The sequence below is a fragment of the Urocampus carinirostris genome, chromosome 11 (assembly GCF_059441175.1).
Source record: "Urocampus carinirostris isolate Australia breed hairy pipefish chromosome 11, RoL_Ucar_1.0, whole genome shotgun sequence".
NCBI lineage: Eukaryota > Metazoa > Chordata > Actinopteri > Syngnathiformes > Syngnathidae > Urocampus > Urocampus carinirostris.
In genome coordinates, this window is record NC_142359.1 from 18,557,968 (window position 1) to 18,578,223 (window position 20,256).

General features: G+C 42.2%; 1 protein-coding gene across 2 annotated transcripts; it reads right to left on the minus strand.

Moving 5' to 3' along the window:
- Positions 1 to 236: 236 nt before the first annotated feature.
- LOC148356633 (uncharacterized) lies at positions 237 to 13,625 on the minus strand. Of its 2 annotated transcripts, none has more exons than XM_088348015.1 (4): positions 13,487 to 13,625; positions 12,744 to 12,890; positions 6,449 to 7,411; positions 237 to 2,532 (listed from the first exon to the last, which is right to left on the minus strand). In XM_088348015.1, exons 2-4 carry the CDS (start codon positions 12,858 to 12,860, stop codon positions 2,485 to 2,487), a joined length of 1,128 nt encoding a protein of 375 aa, XP_088204141.1. In that variant the 5' UTR covers positions 12,861 to 12,890; positions 13,487 to 13,625; the 3' UTR covers positions 237 to 2,484. The 2 variants fall into 2 exon arrangements, with proteins under 2 accessions (XP_088204141.1, XP_088204140.1); XM_088348014.1 differs by lacking the exon at positions 13,487 to 13,625 and adding an exon at positions 13,255 to 13,395.
- Between the last annotated feature and the right edge of the window lie 6,631 nt (positions 13,626 to 20,256).

A 20,256-nucleotide genomic window follows, 5' to 3' on the forward strand; every position in this document is an offset into this window, starting at 1 on the left:
GAACGTCGAAGCGCGAAGTAGCGAGGTCCCACTGTATAGTGTTTCTGCATGTGTATACTGTATCTGCGTGAGAATATAGTTGTGCACGTGTGAGAGTATGATGTTAAATGTGGAGCAAATATGATTTACTTATCAAACGGCCTCTCAAACGAGTTGCCAAGGCAACATGCACCGGATTCCATCAGATTCAGTTTTTATACGTGGCCACTGGATGGCACACCGAGGCTTAAAAAAGAACGGCACGCCTTTTTTTTTGTAATTGTGTTTAATGTGAATCGGAGTATCAGTGAGTATGTTGATCTCCTCTCGCACACACACACACTCACACGTACACACACTCACACAGGATGACAATAAACACGTTCAGGGGATTTATAACGTGTCCCTCATTGTGTGGAAGCATTTTGCTGCCACTCCCACATCAGAGCACACAAGTGCTGGTCCATTGTTACCAGTTGCCTAGCAACAAGGTGCTCTGTTGTCAAGGACGACCAGCTTTCTGCCTTGTCGGAGAGGAGGGCGACGAGCTCGCGCGGAATGATGCAATGGAGAGAGCGGGCCTCGGGCATCGCTCGCACGTCCTCTCCTTGTTGTCGTTTTGCCTCGTCCGAGAGTTTGCGGTCCTTGTAGTCCTCCTGAGGAAATTTGTAGTCCATTCGCAAAATGTGTCTCCAGACCACTGAAGAAACGGGACAAGGGCAAGCAATCGAGGTTGCTCAAAGAATGTTTCCGATGCCCCTCTCATCTTCTAAACCAACATTTTCCGTGTAATGGTCTTCCGTTTTTGAACGAGAAGGATTCAAAAACTGACAAAGTGGCTGATTATTTCGTTTGTAAGCCTGCACTCAAAATTTGGAGAGAAAAAGCTTGGTTTTAATTTGAAGGCCTCGACAAAAAAGTAGTCTAATTAAATGTCAAAATGTTTCATTTATTATTGCATGATTATAATTGCCAAAAATTGTATGTTTTTTTTTTTGCGTCTAATATGGCTCTTTCAACATTTTGGGTTGCCCTGCGTTAGCAATGTCTACAAATATCAACTCTATTATCATAATGTATTTTTCATCATGTCCTTAAAGGTATTCCCAAACAGATTTCTGTTATTTAGGCACTGAACAACTAGTGTTCCTCTTCACCATTATGCAAATATGTTCTTAAATCTTCCACGTGCCAGGGGGCTCGAGAGATTAAGTCGCAAAAATGACCCGTCTGGATTGTTTCCTTTTGAGCTGTGACGTCAATAAAGGAACACAACACTTTCAAAATGGCGAATCCCTTTAACACAACACGTGAGGTCAGCTCCAAAACAGACAGCAATTGTAGTGAACGGCGATTGCATCCTGCTCATTCCCTGCATGGAGGTAGGCGATTGTGGCTTTTAGTTGCGGTTGGTATAATTTTGTCCGGCCAGCTACCTGTTATTATTGGAGGGCTTTCCAGGTTGGCACTTGCCGGCTGCCCTCTGTATGTTGTTTGGCCGGCTAGCCAGGCCTCAGTGCTGGTTCTGCTTTATTCCTTTTGTTTAGTCCTGGCTGGCGCCGCGTTCATCGCCCTAGCCACTTTTTGTCGTTAGTTCCCGGTTAGCCTGGCCACTCACTTCGTGTTTTGGCCGGAGCGCCAATTTTTCCGTGTCCCTCTGTTTGTTCCTGGCTGGCTCTGTGTTTATCACCATAGCTGTTGACGCTTTTTGTCAATGGTTCCCAATTACCCGGGCTGCTCGTTGTGTTTTTTGGTCTGACGACGCTATGGCCGCCTTTCAATGATCGGTCCCAGTTAGCGCCTTTTCGGCTGCTTGCCCTTTGTTGTACCATTCCAGGTGTGACACAACGCCTAGGTATTTTCTATAAAAACTACCAAAACTTTGCGCGAAATATTTGTAGCCTCTGTGACTAATTAACATGTAAACCAATATGATGACTTGCTTGCTAGGGTGCTGGTGTTCCTCAGATGACATCAGAGCTCAGAAGGTTAGACGAGCCAGGCTGACTTCCAAATCAGTATCTTGGAAAATATTTGGAATATAGTCAAGTCATGTTTATTTAAATAGCCCTTAATCACAAGAAGTCTCAAAGGCCTACGTTTGTGTAGTTTAGTAGAAATTTTAGAACCTTTACATATGCTGGTGAAATATATGTATAGATTTTATGTGAAAAACGTATACTATTTCCTTGCATTTTGCATGTTTTAGAATTGGGGAATACTTTAAAATGTAGGACCAGATTGACTTGACTATTCACTATTTTTAGCGGATTTGCTGCCGCAACCCCAATTGAGACACATTTCATTTGCTGTGTACTTTTTCCTGTACATGAATTTGGAATGCAAAAATAATAATCACCATAATCAGTCACTTTGTCTTATTTTTGATGGAGAAAGAGCAACACGTGGATTCTCCACTGTGAGCTGCCAACTGAAGGCAGCTTGATCCCCATCTGTCGTCGGTCCGGTGCCAGTCTCTCTTCCGGTTTGGGCCTGGGGCTCCGACTAGAAGAACCATCGGAAGGCCTCACCGGTTGGGACGGAGGGCGGCCTCTACGGAGGCGGAGAGAGGGAGGGGGGAAGAAAAAAATGTGTGAAATACACAGACCCCATTTTACTTCGCGCTTTGGTAATTGGCGCTTCGCGGATTTTGTATTGAATTGAATTGTCTTTATTGTCAATGATATCGCTGAATCGTGCATTGGGTTCTGCAGCAGACTGCACAAAGCAAATGCTATCATGGGGCAGGGTTGGGTAGGGTTACTTTAACTTGATTACTTTCAATTACTTTTGGATTGCTCCAATACCAAATATGCTAATAAAAGACAAAATAAACTAAATATGAATAAAATTACTACATTTTGTGCAGGCTTGGGGAGTAACGGAATACATGGAACGGCAAAAATGATGTTGGCAAGCTGTTTGGATTTATTTTCATTTTGTTATTGTCGCATTTTATGTTAGTTTTGCCGGAGATCACAGAGATCAAAGCCAGGAGAGAAAGCTTACCACATGTTGTGAGTCACAATTTTATTCATATTTAGTTTCTTTTGTCTTTTATTAGCATATTTGGTATTGGAGTAATCCAAAAGTAATTGGAAGTAATCAAGTTAAAGTAACCCTACCCAACCCTGTCATGGGGGCAGGTTGTGTATGTGTGTGTTGGGTGGGCGTGACTGCGATAGATAGGTGTACGCAACCAGTCCATCAGTAGGGGGACGCAGAAGTCAATGTGGCCAACAAAATAAACTGCGAAGCACGGCTTCAGTTAGCTTTTAGTGGCTTACATTGAAAAGAAATGCATCAATTTTATTGGACCCTGAGGAAAGTCCGAAAAGAGCAAAGAAATGGTGGATTGTTATCAAGAAGAGACTGAGGCGGCGTGGGGAGAGTAGCCGATCGCGGGACTGCAGGTCCGGCCTACTGCTCCAGCTAGGCTACCTCTCAAGCCTGCATCTCACTAACCTCAGATCCATTACCCACGAAATGGATGACCTGTAGCTACAACTTGTCCGCTACATTCGGAACAGTTGTATTTCAACCACCAAGGAGACCTGGCTCATTTCGATACCCTCTAAATCGCTGTCATACACTGAAAGGAGAAGCCTGTCCAATTTTGTTGTACTTTTGTACAATGACAATAAAGACCATTCATTTAACTACTACTACTGTGTTCTGTGTTTCTTGTTTTGTTATAGTAGCATACTTGCACTCGGTAAGGACATCATTTTGAGGTGAGTTCAACAATCCTTGGGTGCGATTATAAAGGGTCGTCCCGACTTGGCGGATTTTCACGTTTCTCGGGGCGTTCTGTTTCCCATTAACAAGAAGAACCGAGGGATTACCGTACTCCCACTTATTTAATCTCGTGACCACCCGCACGCCGTACCGCCGCTCGCACCACGGCTCCAATTAGCGTGTAATTGACAACGATTAGCCTAATGTGCGCTAGCGCGTCCTGTCGAAATGTGTGAGAGCGTGTGCGCGCGAGCTAATTAGCGATGGTTTGTAGCGACTCTCACGGGAGGAAGTTAGGATGAATGGAGACGTCGCCCAGGTCCGGCACTGCTCATTAATTCTGGCTCGCGCAGGCAAAAAACCAGCGGCGAGTTCATTTGCCTCGTGTTTACAAAATAATATTAAGAACGATTAAAAGGACAGTGTGTAATCTTCGACCACTAGATGTCGCTGGATGGCAGAGGTCTCTAACACAATGCCCACGGCCACCAGGGTGGCTTCTAAGGAGAGTTGAGGTCCCCTGGGACCTGTTCTGAAAATAGCTCATCAGTGCTGGGTCATTGCGATTTTCCAGTAAAAGGATTTTTTATTGGTCGACTGTTTTTGATAATTAACCTGGTAGTAACATTAATTTTTTTTAGAAATTCAAATAAATAAATTCAGGTTCGTGGGCTTCATGGACAAAAAAATCTATTCACGTATTTAAGTAATTAAGAGAATAGAATGACAAATTATTCATGTATTTAAATTTTTTTTTATCTTTGTTTTGATTTAATTTACAGGAAATTAAAAAAATTAAACTCCAACTTATGGGTTTTATAAAGTGAATGAGCAAAAAATGTGCGGTATTTTAAGCTAGCTGTCTGGCTAGCTATCTTTTTATCCTTTTAGTAAGTTATCTAATAAGGTTTGTACATGTTTTGCATACGATCTAGCTAAAATTGTACCCTTTGATAGTTAAGAAGCTAAAATTGGGGATCCTTTCTAGCTAGCTAGCTAGCTACCCTTATTTTAGCCTTTTAGATGGCTTTTTACTCTTTTAGCATTTATCTAGTTCCCTTTTAGTTTTTTACCGTTTTACCATTCTAGCTAATTATCAAGCTACCTTTTAAGCTATTTAGCAAGCCATCTAGCTAACTTGCTATTTTAGAAATTCATATCGAAGTGGGTAAAACGAAGAAAAAAGTAACGAAAAATGGGAATGTTAAAAAAGAAGAGTATAAAAGACGAGTTTTGTCCTTTCGGGATACCTCTTATAGCAATAATGCGGAGAGTCATGTCCCACAAAAGAGAAAAACGTAGAACAGAAGAAAAAGTAAAAAGAAAAGTAACCGAATAAAAAATACAAATGGAACAAAGACACAAAGGAAAGGATAAGAAAAAAGGGGGAAAGGGAAAAAAATACAAGAATATACAAGACAGGTTTTTGGTTTGGCGTACCCTTAGCAGCAAGATGGCCGACAAAGATGTCACCTTCTCCAGGTGAGGCTCATGTTATTAAAATACAAATATCTCCACTCGATTATTTTTTAAAAATGCACGTTTATATGCAGAGTTCGTACGGGTGATAAAATTTCTTGAAAATGCTTGAATTTTAATGTTGTGTTTAAAAGGATTGAAACATGCTTGAATTATCGTGAATTGCCTGTAAATGCTTGAAATTGTTGCCATGATTTGCAAAAAGTTTGCTCGAAAATGACACCAACACTTCTCCCTGGTGGCTCCGCTTTTTCATTGCATTTCTTCCCTTGTAATTAACAGCAGCTGGAATTAGTCTGTATGGCTTTGTCCTATGAAGCATCATTGCCCCCTATGGGCCGAACTTAAGAAGACTAGGCAAAATTAAGAATTGCATCTGTAAATCGCAGATATATTTGTTGTTCTGCAAAATACATGATTCACGCAGAATTTCTTTCAATGGTACTGGAAAAATTGGAAGTTTGGCTTTGAATGTCCTTAAAAAGTGCTTGAATTCAGCCAGAGAAAGGCGTACTAATCCTGTATCTGATGTATATTAAATCACTTTTGTTAGTTTCTATAATGAATCACAATTTTTTACCATTAGGAATCGCTAAATAATGCACACTGTCCCTTTAAAGCAGTGGTTCTCAACTGGTCTGACTTCAGGACCTGCCATCCCACTCTAATTACAAGATGCGACCCAAATCGGGAACAAAATTCTACTTCTGAAAATTAGCAAATGAAAGGATTATGCCGTTTTCTAGGAGAATATATGCACTTTCTTTAAAAAAGAATTACTTGCAAAACCAAAACGATTTTGCTACTAAAAGAAATTCCTACCCAAAATATTGAAGAAAATGTACCTAGAATTAGAATATTTTATAACAATTTGCTCTACCTTCAAGGAGTTCTTTAATGGCAGACACAATATTTTAGTATTTGCATTTCTTCTTTTGTCACAGTCTACCCCTTACGAACTTTTTCGAGACCCGTTATCGTGGGCAGAAAAACGATATTAAAGAAATTAAACAACAAAAAAAAATGAGATGTGGTCCCTCTCAAACTCAAGTGGGACGGCGCTGATCGGCTAAACAGGAAGAAGAGCTAGAGGCATTATCGCCATCTACTGTGTAACTGACCCTTTGTTTTTGTTTTTTTCTTAGCTTTATTTTGACAGGGCGCCATCCCGCGACCCACTTTTGGGTCCCGACCCACCGGTTGAGAAACACTGCCTCAAAGCGAAATATCTTGCGGCCTTTTCTGTCCTCACCTCCAGCGTACCTCCCCCGCTTCCTCCCGGCTTCTTCTTGAGCTCCTCGCATTTCCTGAACTTGCAGATCTGGTGTCCCGTCTTCCTATTCCGGCAAGACGAGCACACGCCGCAGTTGATGAGCCGCCGGCACGGGCCGCAGACCCCGCAACGTTTCCGCTTCCTCTTGGAAGAGGACGAAGAGGCCGAGGAGGGCGGCGAAAGGACCGCGCCCGCCGCCACGCCCGAAGAGGAAGGCGAGGTCGAAGACGGGCACGGCGAGGAACCGGCGTGTTGCTGGCAGTCCGTGGGCCCCCGCTGGCCACCTGTCATTTGAAAGGCGCTGCCGGGGTCCGGCATGCCGCCGGCCGTGGAGCCCATCGCCATGACGATGACCCCCGGCGGTAAGCCCAAACCCCCGAGGAAGCCGCTTCCCAGGACCCCGCCCCCGTTGCAGCTACCTCCTTCGGATAGGCCCATCACGTCCGGGTGGGAGTGTCCTTGCTTGCCGGCGCCGCAGTCACTCCCGTAACCAGAGAGGAAGTTGGCAGTGCCGCCCGGCATTTGGTGGTGATGCGGCGTTTGGGCCATGGGAAGCGAAGCGGCGGGGTGCTTTTCAGTCCGCCCCCCCTCGTCCGCCCCGCCGCCCTGGTGCATGCCGCCCCCGTGCGGGTGCGAGGGGGTGATGTGAGCGCCGGACGTGGCCGGGTGGTGGCGGTGCGCGGCGGGCGGTTTCGGTCGGCCCCAGAAGACGGCCGCCGGGTGGTTGACGTTGTCGTGGCAACCCCAAGGCGTCGTGGCCATGGCGCCGAGTCGGGTGGCGGCGGGGGGGAAGATGGGCGCGGCGGCCGCCAGACGCGCCGCCAGCTTGGCCGACTGGGGGAAGTTTCCCACGTCCACGTTGGTCTTGTAGAAGCTCGCGATGGACGAGCGGTAGCGGTCCATCTCGCTGCTGTAGTCCAGCATGGGTGCCAGGGTCGACACCTGGAATCGCAATGAAACCGTGTTAATCGAAATACAGAGATCCCTCGCTACTTCATGCTTCAGATTTTAAGTGGTCTTGTCTTTATTGGTATTGATATAAATGTATGTAGCAGACAGCACATAGCAAATGCTATCAAAGGGGTTGGATAGGGGGGGCTTTGTTGAGTGGGCCTGATTGGGATAGGCTGGTGTATGCCAGTCAGTCAGTCCAACAGTGGGGAGGCGAACAAGTCAATGTGTCCTCCCGACAGCTAGTACCTTTAGCGGCTCGTAACATTGAAAAAAAACTTAATTAACTTAATTGAATCAGACTAGGAGAGTCAAAAGACCGCAAAGAAATAGTGATCACCAGTGGGTGCTCCATGGATTGTTATCAGGTGCGGGAATGGACAAAAGCGGCGTCGGAAGAGAAAGCAATATAAGGGCTGAAAGGCTGGCCTACTGCAGCTTGGATACGGGACAAGTCTCACAATCCACCATTGCCCAACTTTCATCTTATCGGATCCATTACCCATGAAGCAAATGACCTGGAGCTACAACTCGTGGGAAACCGGTACTTCCGTGACTCTTAAATTTTAATCATCACGGAGACCTCGGTCGATTTATTGATACTCTATGCTAGCGTGCAGCTGGCCGGATGCTCTCTACATACATCACTCTTACACAGAAAGAAGAAGCCCTCCAATTACGTGGTACTTGTACTACTTTGCAGATTTTCAGATTTTGCGGGGGGTTCCAGTCTCTATTAACCACAATAACCTATGGATTACTGTATGTCAAAAAAGGAAACGAGTGTCTTGGTCATTCCTATCAAAAGTTATGATTTTTTTTTTTTATAAATGTAAAGCAAATGCGTTCTCTGGCCGCTAAAGGTCATTGTTGAGTTTGTGTAGCGTAGTGTGCTGGTTCAGGTGTAACACTTAATTTCGCCAACTGTTAAACTGTTAACACATTCAATGCCAAAAACGAAAATGTCCTCCTCTTTTTTCTGTTGTCTTTAGAAAAGATCCCTTGTCATCCGTTATTATAATAAGTAGGGTAAGAAAACTGAAAAACAGGTAAGAATTCGTAACTGACATTCTTGAATTGCGGCGGCACAGCAGATGAGTGTATAATGCGGTACAGTTCTGAGGTCATGGGTTCAAATCCAGCCACCAGCCTTCCTGTGCAGAGTTTGCATGTTCTCCCCATGCTTGCATAGGTTCACTCCGAGCAATCCGGTTTCCTCCCACATTCCAAAAACATGCATTTCAGGTTCGTTGTCCGATCCAAATTGTCCCTAGGTGTGAATGGGCTGGGAGTTTAGGGTGTCCTCTGCCCACTGCCCGAAGATAGCTGGGATGGGCTCCAGCACCCCTCTTACCCTACTAAGGATAAGCGTTGCAGATAATGGAAAAAGAACATACAAAGATTTACTGATCAGGGGCCCCTGAGAACAAAAATTCTTGATCTGGCCCCAGAGCCAAACTGAGTATCACGCTGATGATAACCTTATTCCTAAATCTCCAACGTTTTGATTTTTCACAAATGACTCAAAAATGCAGAAATCAAAAGCGTGATCATTAAAATTAAAGTACTGCTATCAACATCACCATGGTCATAGTAAATTGTCTTATGTAACACTTTTCAAGTCACTGAAGACCTCCCAAAGCTCTTTACAATGTGCTTCACACTCACCAATTTTCCACATACAGCCATCAAGACGCCTATCTATTGGGGACATTGGGGGTTCAGTGTCTTGCCCAAGAACATTTTGACATTTAACCCAATTCTAATTTGGGCATTAATGGTGACAAACCGTCAGAAACAATTGGAATCCATACTGATCGATTTTGCTTTATTTTGAAGACGATAACTTTTGAAAACTTGAACCATTCTTTGGGGGGCAGGGGGTTTCTTTATAAAAACCTGGCAACCCCTGCTATCAAGCAATTTCTATGACTGAAGATGATCCTTTATTCATTTGCGGGGATAAATGGACCACCGAAAACATGAGCGACAGTGCAGGTTGTAAGAAAGATAGGCCTAATCAATTTGCTAAATGATGGCTCAATTAGATTTTATGTTGGTCCGTTTGAAAAGATCTAGTAGAAGATTGCATGGCTTGATTTAGAGCAGGGGTTGCCGCCATTATTAGCGCAAACAGCTGCTATTTTTTTTTTCTTTCCGGATTTTTCACGATTTTTAGTCATGAAGTGACCAAGCCTCTCAATTCCAACCCCTTATGCCAAGCAATGTTGTAAGTCTTAGGTATGACTCGGCCGAGGCTCGAACCTGTGACCCCTGGTCCCGGGGCGGGCGCCCAACCCAAATCCCACCGAGCTGGTTGTGAAATGCATTTCTAAAATAGCAATTTATGTTATGACTACTTTGTTAAAATGTTATTTACATGCAGTAATTATTAAAATGACAGGTAAAATATGCACAATCAACCTCTATAACATTTTTATTGACACTGTTTATGTCAATGATTTCTCCTGCCAATTTCCTAGAAAATCCCAATGTTCTATCACTGCTAAGCTATTTTAAGAACCAGTCTGCGGCTACTCACTTGCTCTTTGGGGTCTCCCTGGTGCCTCCACGTTGGAGACCCCTGATTAAGATGCACCAGATGCCAATAATCAGCATCTAATCATTTATGACAGGGGTTAACAAACTACGGCCCGTGGGTCCCATGTGGCCCGGCAGGTTTTTAAATCCTGACAGCCAAACAAAAATGGTAAAAATATGATGAAATATATAAAAGTAAATAAAGCACTAATAATAAATTGCTTTGTTCCCTTTATCCCTATATACTATTTGAGAAATACTACAAAACTTAAAGGTAGTGCTCAAAACATTGACAAAATATATTTATTTTCTTCCCTTTTGAAAGAAAATACTACAAAAATAACAACAGTAATATGGTAGAGGAAAACTACGACAGAATTACTGCAAAAATACTTTTACGGAAATACTTTTATTTATCATGTTAATACTCCAATTTAGTTATACTACTGAGCCATTAATCCATTCTCCAAAAATACTACAACAGAAATACTATTAAAATATGAAAGACTATAATACAGATACATTACTAAAAAAATTCTACTAAAGAAATACTACTGCGGACTACTACAGTACAAAATATTACTAAAGAAATACTACAAAAATTGTAATGCAAAAATACTACGGAAACACCATTACTATTTATATTCATACTCCAATTCTATTATACTTATGTAATGACAATAAAGGCCATGAATTTATTCATTCATTACTACAAAAATACTACAGTAGAAATCCTATTAAAATACTACTACCTAATATTATAGTACAGAAATATTACTACAGAAATACTACTACGGAAAACTATAGTACAAAAATAGTAATGCAGAAATACTACAAAAATACTATTACTTTATGATATTCATACTCCAATTCTCTTATACGGGTCAGGTGTATCGACATTTCGTTCTGTGTGCATGGTTACAAAGAATGACAATAAAAGCAAATTCATTCTTCTATTCTATGACACTCAAGGCCATGAGTTCATTCATTCTACAACATTACTGCAAAAATACTACAGAAGTTACTATAAAAATACTACTTCAGAATTCTATAGTACAAAAACATTACTACAAAAATACCACAGAATACGATAGTACTGAAATATAAGTACAAAAATAGCACAGAATACGATAGTACTGAAAAATTACTACAAAAATACTACTACGTAATACTATAGTACAGAAACATTACTAAAGAAATACTATAAAAATAATAATGCGAAAAATACTATTGCTTTATATTCATACTCCTATTCTATTATACTTATGTAATGACAATAAAGGCCATGAATTTATTCATTACTGCAAAAATACTACTACCTAATACTGTAGTACAGAAATACTACTACGGAATACTATAGTACAAAAATATTTCTACAGAAATACTGCAAAATTGTAATGGAACATTACTACAAAAATACTATAACTTTATTATATTCATACTCCTATTATACTTGTGTATGACAATCAAGGTCATGAATTCATTCATTCTACAACATTACGGCAAAAATACTACGATAAAGTTGCTATAAAAATAATACTACAGAATTCTATAGTACAAAAACATTACTACAAAAATACCAAAGAAAAACTATAGTACTGAAATATTACTACAAAAATACTACTACGTAATACTATAGTACAGAAACATTACTAAAGAAATACTACAAAAATAGTAATACAAAAATACTTCAGAAATACTATTTATTATAGTCATACTCCACTTCTATTATACTTGTGTAATGACAATGAAGGCCATGAATCTATTCATTCATTGCTACAAAAATACTACAATAGAAATACTATAAAAATACTACTACCTAATACTATAGTACAGAAATGTTACTACAGAAATACTACCACAGAATACTATAGTACAAAAATATTACTACAAAAATACTACAAAATAATAATGAAAAATACTATTACTTTATTATATTCATACTCTATTTCTATTTTACTTGTGTAATGACAATAAAGGCCATGAATTCATTCATTCTACACCATTACTACAATAGCGTTACTATAAAAATACTACTACAGAATCCTATAGTCCAAAAATATTACTACAAAAATACCACAGAATACTATCGTACTGAAATATTACTAAAAAAATACTACAACAGACTTACTATGAAAATACTACTACGGGATCTCATTGTACAAATATATTACTCCAAAAATACTACAGAAATGCTACAAAAATACATCTACCGTAATGCAACAAAAACGACTGAGAATACATCAATAAAATTACAGTAATGTTACAAAACTAAATACCAAATTTAGTGCTTAAAACAGGGACCTAGTATATAATTCTGCTTTTCACTACACTACAATAGTGTTACAATAAAAATACTACTACAGAATCCTTTAGTACAAAAATATTACTACAAAAATACCACAGAATACGATAGTACTGAAATAAAACTACAGAAAATACTTTTTCTTTCCTTTTGAAAGAAATACTACAAAAGTAACAACAGTAATATGATACAGAAAAATTCTGTATATATAATTAATTCTGCTTTCATTCTGAGCGCTTCAAAACCAATTTGATGACACTTGTTTTTTGAAAACATATAATATAATATATAATAACACACATAGTGTCGATTTACATGGTGAAAAATGATAGGTCTCCCCATTTTTTTAACCTAAAGCGACCCGGTACTCCAAAAGTTTGGCCAACCCTGGTTCATGAAAGGAAAAACTTGTTGACCTCAGTCCTTCAGACGCGGCCCACACTCGATGTTCGTCCCCCCGCACGAGCCCGGACTCACCTGGCCTTGGCCCCCGTAACCGTGATGATTGGGGTGGTGATGCGAAGAGGACGAGCTCCTCTGCAGCACGGAGGACAGGTCGCTCTCCACGCACACGCCGCTCGTCATCCCCGACATGGCCGCCGCCCGCACCTTTTGTTTACTTTCCTGCCGAGGAGCAGACAAAACACGCTGACTTCTCTTGACCTCTGACCCGCGGCAAGCGGGGGAGAGCCGCGGCGCGAGAGCGCACCCTGGAGGTGGGACTAATTACACGGTGGCTGTGACAGAAGGTCACGGCGGCCGCCGACCGCGAGAGGAAACCACTCTCCCGGGTGGGTACATCGCGCCCCCCCTTTCGGATGCGATTCCTCCTCCTCCCCCCCTCTCCATCCCACAGGCGCAGCGGGAGGAAGAAATGGGGGGGAGGGGTGCCGAAGGCGCCTCGTAAAAGGCTAAAAAGCGTGAAGGCGGCATGCGGCGGCGGTCTAACGCGCGCACACACAGGGAAGGAGGAGATGAGGCTACTCACCAGGCCCGCGAGGACGACAGGAGGAAGAGGAGGACCGTCTGGGAATTAGCCCGCCACGGATCATGGCTGGCGGGGAAGGAGATGGAGAGAGGAGGGGGTAGGTGGGGGTGGTGGGGAGGAGAGAAGCACCGGGAGGGATTTGTCGATCTGTCAGGGGGAGGGGTGAAAGGGGGGAGGGGGGGTGATGGATAATGGGGCGTGGGTTTAGGGTGGGTGGGGGGCGTATAATCACCTGGGCTTGGCACAAGCGATCTCGCGCGAGGATGGAGTTCAATTAGTAGGTGGCTTGGAGAAAAAAGAGGAAGCTGCAAAAGGGGGGGAGGGGGCCGATGAATAATGGCGGAGGTTATGAACGAATACGTGCGTCGTCCTCACGACGCGGCGGAGGGGAGTGGTGGTGCGTGGGGGGGCGGGGGGGTGATGTGCGTGGGGGGTGCTCGTTGGCAGGCTGATGCTCGCTGACAGGAAGGGGGAGGGGAAGCGCGTGTCGGCTCGTGGCCTCCGCTGCGTCTGGCGCCACCCGTGGCCGCGCGCCGCGTGGCGTCTGATAGGCGCCCGGGGAGGAAAAGGAGGCGGTAAAGTGTGAAGATGATTGGCGGCTGGCCAGGAAGCGACGCCGAGCGCTTTTAGCGCTCGCGAAACGCGCACGCGCGCGTGATTGGGTTGCGCTGTTTTACACGGAGGTCGAGGGGTTGGCCTGTTAAGTCGGGCCTGAGGTTGCTAACCCAAAATGTTGAAAGAGCCAGAATGGAGCACCTATGCTGTTAGGCAGAGGGAAAACGCATACCTGTCAAGCTCCAGGGCTCCATTTCCTTGCAAACTGTCGTATTTTCCCTTACAAAATACAAAATAATCTTAGACCATATTTTTTTAAAAACGTGTTTATTTATGTAGTTTAACATGTTATATTGAACATCTCATCTCTCATCTCTTTAGCTGTACCGCTTATCCTCAGTAGGGTCGCGGGGGTGCCGGAGCCCATCCCAGCAATCATCCGGCAGTGGGCAGGGGACACCCTGAACTGGTTGCCAGCCAATCGCAGGGCACACAGGGACAGACAGCTCGCTCATTCTCACCTAGGGACAATTTGGACCGGCCAATTCACCTGAAATGCATGTCTTTGGAATGTGGGAAGAAACCGGAGTGCCCGGAGGAAACCCACGCAAGCACGGGGAGAACATACAAACTCCGCACAGGAATTCTGGTAGCTGGATTTGAACCCACACAAGACCTTAGAACTGTGCCGCACACGCGCTGACCACTGCGCCGCCGTGCTGCCCTCGTTATATCATATATATATATATTGTTAATTAACATTTAGTTGTGAGATACTGAGTTGCTCGACATGAATGAGGTTTATTATAAAAAAATTTCAAAAACGAAGTCGCTTGGACGTTCACTGTAGAAGGAAAAAATACATGCAAATATATTTAAGTAGAATAATTGTCACGAGGCGTGGTGGAGTGGAAGGGGTGACCGGACCAGAACGGAGGCAGGAGGCAGGAACTGAGAGAACTCAATTGCGTGACGATCCATAAGTTTTATTTAACAAAATAAAAGTTGTCCAAAACTCCGGGACAAGACAAACAAAAACATTCTTACACTCAGAACAGAACGGTACAGAGTTCCTCCGGCACGAACTCAACAGGACAGGGCATAACAGACGGAAAATGTCTAAAACTAAAACAGGACAAGGCATAGCAGACCGGGGAATGTGTAATGAGCCAGCGCCCGCCAAACCCACAACCCAGCCTTAAGTAGCAGACCAGCAATCAGCTGATCTGCTACAGCTTGAGTTCGGGGGCGCGGCAGACTGGTCGCCATGGCGACCGTGACAATAATACGTTCTCTTATTCAAATTATGAATTCATTTTCTGCATTAAATTATTGTTGGTAATATACCGATTAATAGGATACACACAAACTTGTCTTTTTTCATTTTCTCATTTTATACTTCCTTTTTTTCTTAACTTCTTTATACAACATAATCATTCGTAATATAATGCATCAAAGCAAGTGAGCTGTTTGAGAGCCAGCTCTCTTTAATGAGTTGAGCCGAAAAAGCCGGTTCTCTGAAAAGAGACGGACTTCTTATCACTACACAACTAACACGGAATGTTGCATGATGGGAAATCCCCAGGCGGCAGACGCATGCGCGCAGTAGCATCAAACCGCTCACTTCATTTGCAAATAAAAAAAACGATACCGAGATAGAGGCTTCCGCGGCGAACTCGTTTGACTTGATTGATTTGCCGTTTGGTGATAGTCGGTGTATACCGGATGGTACCCATCATTGAGAAATTTGCGTTTTTCTGTACAGGTTTTCTGGTACGTCGTACACGTCTTAAAATGCATGATAAACGTACATTGTACGGCAAAAACGTAGAGGTTGACAGCTATGCCAACCCAAAATGTTGAAATAGCCATAATGGACCAAAGGTAGGTGGAACACCTATGCTGTGGCATAATAACTCATTAAACGCCAGACGTTTCCCTCGAGTTGGAATTCCACATTTTTGAAGCCCTACAAAAAATGTAGTTCTGTAGGCGTAGGAGATATCCAAAGAAAGCTTGAACTGCCATCTTTTATAAGAAAAAAGTACAGTAGTACCTCTACTTACAAATTTATTTCGTCCTGCATCTTAGTAACCTGAAAACTTTGTCATGTAGAGACACATGTTCATTGTAAATGCGCTAGTCCATTCTAAGCCCTGCAAAAGTACAGTATGATAGTTTTTTGTTAAATCATATAAGAGCATCAGAAACGTAAACAAATGTATGTTAAAATTAGATTACCACACAGCAAACATGAAACGAAAGGCAGATACTGCACAAAAACAAAAAAAGGGAATTAATACAAATATTCATTTACCTTTTTGCCTCGCTTTTATTGAAAAACTGATCCAATGACGTCTGCTCTTTCTCATTTCTAAATGTATATGTGAATGTAAATGGTCTGCATTTATATAGCGCTTTTCAAGTCAATGAAGACCTCTTGAAGCGCTTTACAATGTGCTTCACACTATTCCCTTTTACACACTAACTAACCGATAGCAGCGTCAGCCATGCAAGTCAACTACCGGGGGTATTAGGGATTCAGCGTCTTGCCCAAGGACACTTCAACATATAACACAGAGGAATTGGGATTGGGATTGGGTTTTTGACAATCTGTGCAAAATGGACGAGGCAGACGTAGCGATGGCTCTACTAGTCAACAGTTTTTCCGGGTGATTCATTTTCACAAGTCTAGAGACTTCATGGAATTTTGCTAGAACGTCTTTAATTTGGGCTTGACCCCCCCACCCCCCTTATCATCCTGTAACCCCTCCTCCTCCTTGTCTCTGAACTCTATATTTTCTTGTTCAGGTACTTTCTAATAATTACGTATGTAGAGATATTCGTAATTAGATACAACACTCTACTTGTTTCCAAGAAAACTTCTGAAAAAATATCTTTTTGTGAGGTGTCTTTTCCATTTGTTGTACTTTTGATATATAAACAATGCTTTCCATTAACACAAGGGCACTTTACTTGCAATTGCTAGAACGTAGACCTTATGCATGAACAATGCAAGAACTTATTTTCCCAATGTTTTAAGTGACATGATCACATGATTTTGGTCACTCGGGGCAGGGGCACCCACTCACTCTCAATCGCTGGATAGAGGAAGCAACATGCAGAAGAAGGGCCTCCTCGTTGTTTGGACAAAGATCCGATCAGAACCATTCTTGCAACCTAGTTGTGATTGATCATACTGAAATCATTTCCAGAGGCTTGATCCTCACTGATCAGCTGCGCCAAAGCCTTTAGAATATTTTTTTAATAGATTAAAAAAACATATCTATTTTTACGTTTTGGGATTTAGGGACAATGCTTTTGAAATGTAATTTTGTTAAAGGATGGATTTCATTTTCAATGTATTAAACCCTGTTGAAGAGTCACTGCCGGTATTTGTCGATACCTCTTGACTCATCACACTGCTTAATTATGCTTACTCGTCATATGGGGCCGCCTACAGGCACTCATTCGCCAGATATAGGAAGCAACACTAGGAAGTTGGGCTTCATCAGTGTGTGGACAAAGATCTGATCAAAGCCACTGCTGCTATCTTAAGGTGATAATCATACTGAAATCATTCCCAAAGGCGTAATACTTACCGATGAGAAGCGCCTTACCCTTTTATAATAGTTTTTAAAATAAAAAAATTAAAACGTATCAAAAGAATGGTACAATTCCTACAGCTACGTTTATGTGAAGGTCTATGAGAAATTAGATCTTTCTTGAAATCTTGGATCACTGAGATTTCCAATTGTCCAAGGAATCACGGAATTTTCCCAGAAGCAAGTGGAATAGATCAAAATCTCCCAGAGTGGGTGGCATAGTGGGTGATTGGTTAGCGTGTCCGTGGTACAGTTCTGAGATATTGGGATCAAATCTGGTTTCTTCACACATTCCACTAAATGCATGCTAGGTTAAGTGGCCAGTTTGAATTGTCCCTAAGTGTGAATGAGCGAGTGAGTTGTCTGTCTCTGTGTGCCCTACGGGTGTTCCCTGCCCATTGCCATTTGTCAGCTGAGATGGGCTCCAACGCCCCCGTGGTCCTACCGAGGATAAGCGGTACAGATAATGGATGGATGGATCTCCCAGAGCACTGTGCGAGAAATAATATCAAATGGAGGGAGCAGAAAACCCCTGCAAACTTACCAAGACCTGGCTGTTCCTCTAAACTTTTTGCCCACACTAGGAAAAAACTAATCAGAGAAGAAACCAAGAGGCCCATTATCACATTGATAACATGCAGGCACACACAGCTGAGGTTGGACAATCTGTTCATCAGACAACTCTTGGTCATTCTCTGCATGAATCGGCCCTTTATAGAAGAGTTGCAAGAAGAAAGCCCTTTCTGAAAGAATACCAAAACAAGGACCGTTTTGCATTTCCAAGAAGCTTCATGGGAACAAGATAATTTGGTAAGATGAGATAAAAATTCAACTTTTTGGGCTGGATGGAAGGTGTAAGAGTAACACTTCACATCACCCTGAAAACACCATCCCCACTGTCAAACATGGTGTTGGCAGACTCATGCTATGGGGTTGCTTTTCTTCAGCAGGGATTGATAAATCCAAATTGAGGCCGAATATGGTATAAAAAATTTTGGAGTCTTCAAGAGACCTGAAAATGGTGCGCAGGTGCACCTTCCAACAGGACAACGACCCTAAACATAATGCAAAATCTACAATGGAATGGTTCAAAACTAGCAATATAAAGGTGTTAGAATGGCCAAGCCAAAGTCCAGACCTCTTATGGAGCAGGAGTATATGCTCCCCGTGTGCGCCGGGTTCCCCGTAGGGACAGCTGAGGTGCCCGCGCACCTTTTCTCAAAATATCTCACCAGTGATGGGTCATTGTGATTTCCTAGTAAAATGATTTTTATTTTAGTTGTTTAGTGAGTCTATTTAACCCTCTTCCAATAATTAACCGTGTAATATTACAGTAACAAGATAGTAATAACAAACATTTTTACTTTAATAATGCATATCAAACTGGGTGCACGGTTTGATATGTATTTCCGAAATAGTACCTTAGCTAGATGGCTTGCTAAATAGCTATAAATGTAGCTTGATAGTTACCTAATAGAGTAAACAGGTAAAAAACTAAATGGCGGTTAGGTATTTACTTAAAAGAGTAAAAAGCTATCTAGGTAGCAAGGATGAAAGTGAAAAACAAAGATAGATAGCTCAAAAGGGTGTTCAAATGTAACTCGCAAAAAGGTAAAATGTTAGCCAGATAGCATGCAAAAAATGTAAAAAGCTAGCTAGCTAGATAGCTTGCTATGTCAGAGACCAGAACGGAGACAGGAACCCCTTGCGTTACGTTTCTTTCAATTTTATTGGAAGAAAGGAAAGGGTTGCACCCACGATCCGGCGATCGCTAGACGCGGGAAGCAGGTCGTTCTGAAAGCGAAAGTGGGACTTTTGTGGTGAGAGATGGTGGTGACGGGAACAGAAAAAAATGGGTCAGTAGCCGGGACAGGAGAGCAAAAAACGTTGTCGGGATCGGAAAAAAGTCGAAAGCCAGGAGAGGAGAGTAGACGTGGTCAGGATCAAAAAACGCGTCGAAGCCGGGAAACAGACGGGAGCAAAAACAGGTGGGAGTCAGGGTCGAATAAGCTTGCCTAGAGTACTCTGAGGTTCGCAGACGGACTGACAACAGGTGACAGATAGACGTGGGTTTAAATAGTGACAGGGAACCAATCAGAGTCCGAGGCAGTTGGCGCCAAAGGAGCGGGCACAGTTGATTCACATCAGTAATCATGACATGCTAAATAGCTAAAAAGGAAGGAAACTATCTAGCTACAAAACCAAAAAGGCAACAAGCTAGCTAAAAAAATTGTTTGTCATTTGCTTTGTGAAACCAATAATTGGTATTTCATTTGTTGTATTTCCTTTAAAATAATCCAAAAAATAGGAAATAATATATTTGTTTAATACATAAATCGATTTTTATTCTATTCCCTGAATTAATTGCTTCAAAATAGTCGTCATTGTCAATACTTGAATGTATTGTTTTTTTCCATGATGACCATGAACTGGAATTTATTTATTTGAATATCTAAAATATCATGTTGTTATTATGTTACAATTTTATTACCAGGTAAATTATTAAAAATTGGGTTAAATTGACTTAGTCAACCAATAAAAAAAATATTTTACAAGAAAATCCAATTGATCTAGGAATGATGAGCTATTTTTAGAACAGGTCCGCGGGCACATCAACTGTCCACAGAGGACCCCCTGGTGCCCGCGGGCACCACGTTGGAGACCCTTGCTAAAGAGGATTTTTGGAAAGATCATAAAAATACTGTGCATAAACCACCATCATCCAACTTTAAGAAACTTGAGCAGTTTTGTGAGAAAGAATGGGAGAGTACTTCTGTTTCAAGATGAGCAAAACTTATAGAGACATACCTAAAATACTTGTGGCTGTGATCGCAGCAAAAGG

What these genes read in the sequence shown, in the direction of transcription:
- LOC148356633 (XM_088348015.1), bottom strand. Translation starts at nt 12,860, where the DNA reads ATGTCGGGGATGACGAGCGGCGTGTGCGTGGAGAGCGACCTGTCCTCC. An exon ending in GTTACGGGGGCCAAGGCCAG is followed by an intron (nt 7,412 to 12,743) that starts GTGAGTCCGGGC and finishes TTGCGATTCCAG; the next exon opens with GTGTCGACCCTGGCACCCAT. An exon ending in GCGGGGGAGGTACGCTGGAG is followed by an intron (nt 2,533 to 6,448) that starts GTGAGGACAGAA and finishes CCGCCTCCGTAG; the next exon opens with AGGCCGCCCTCCGTCCCAAC.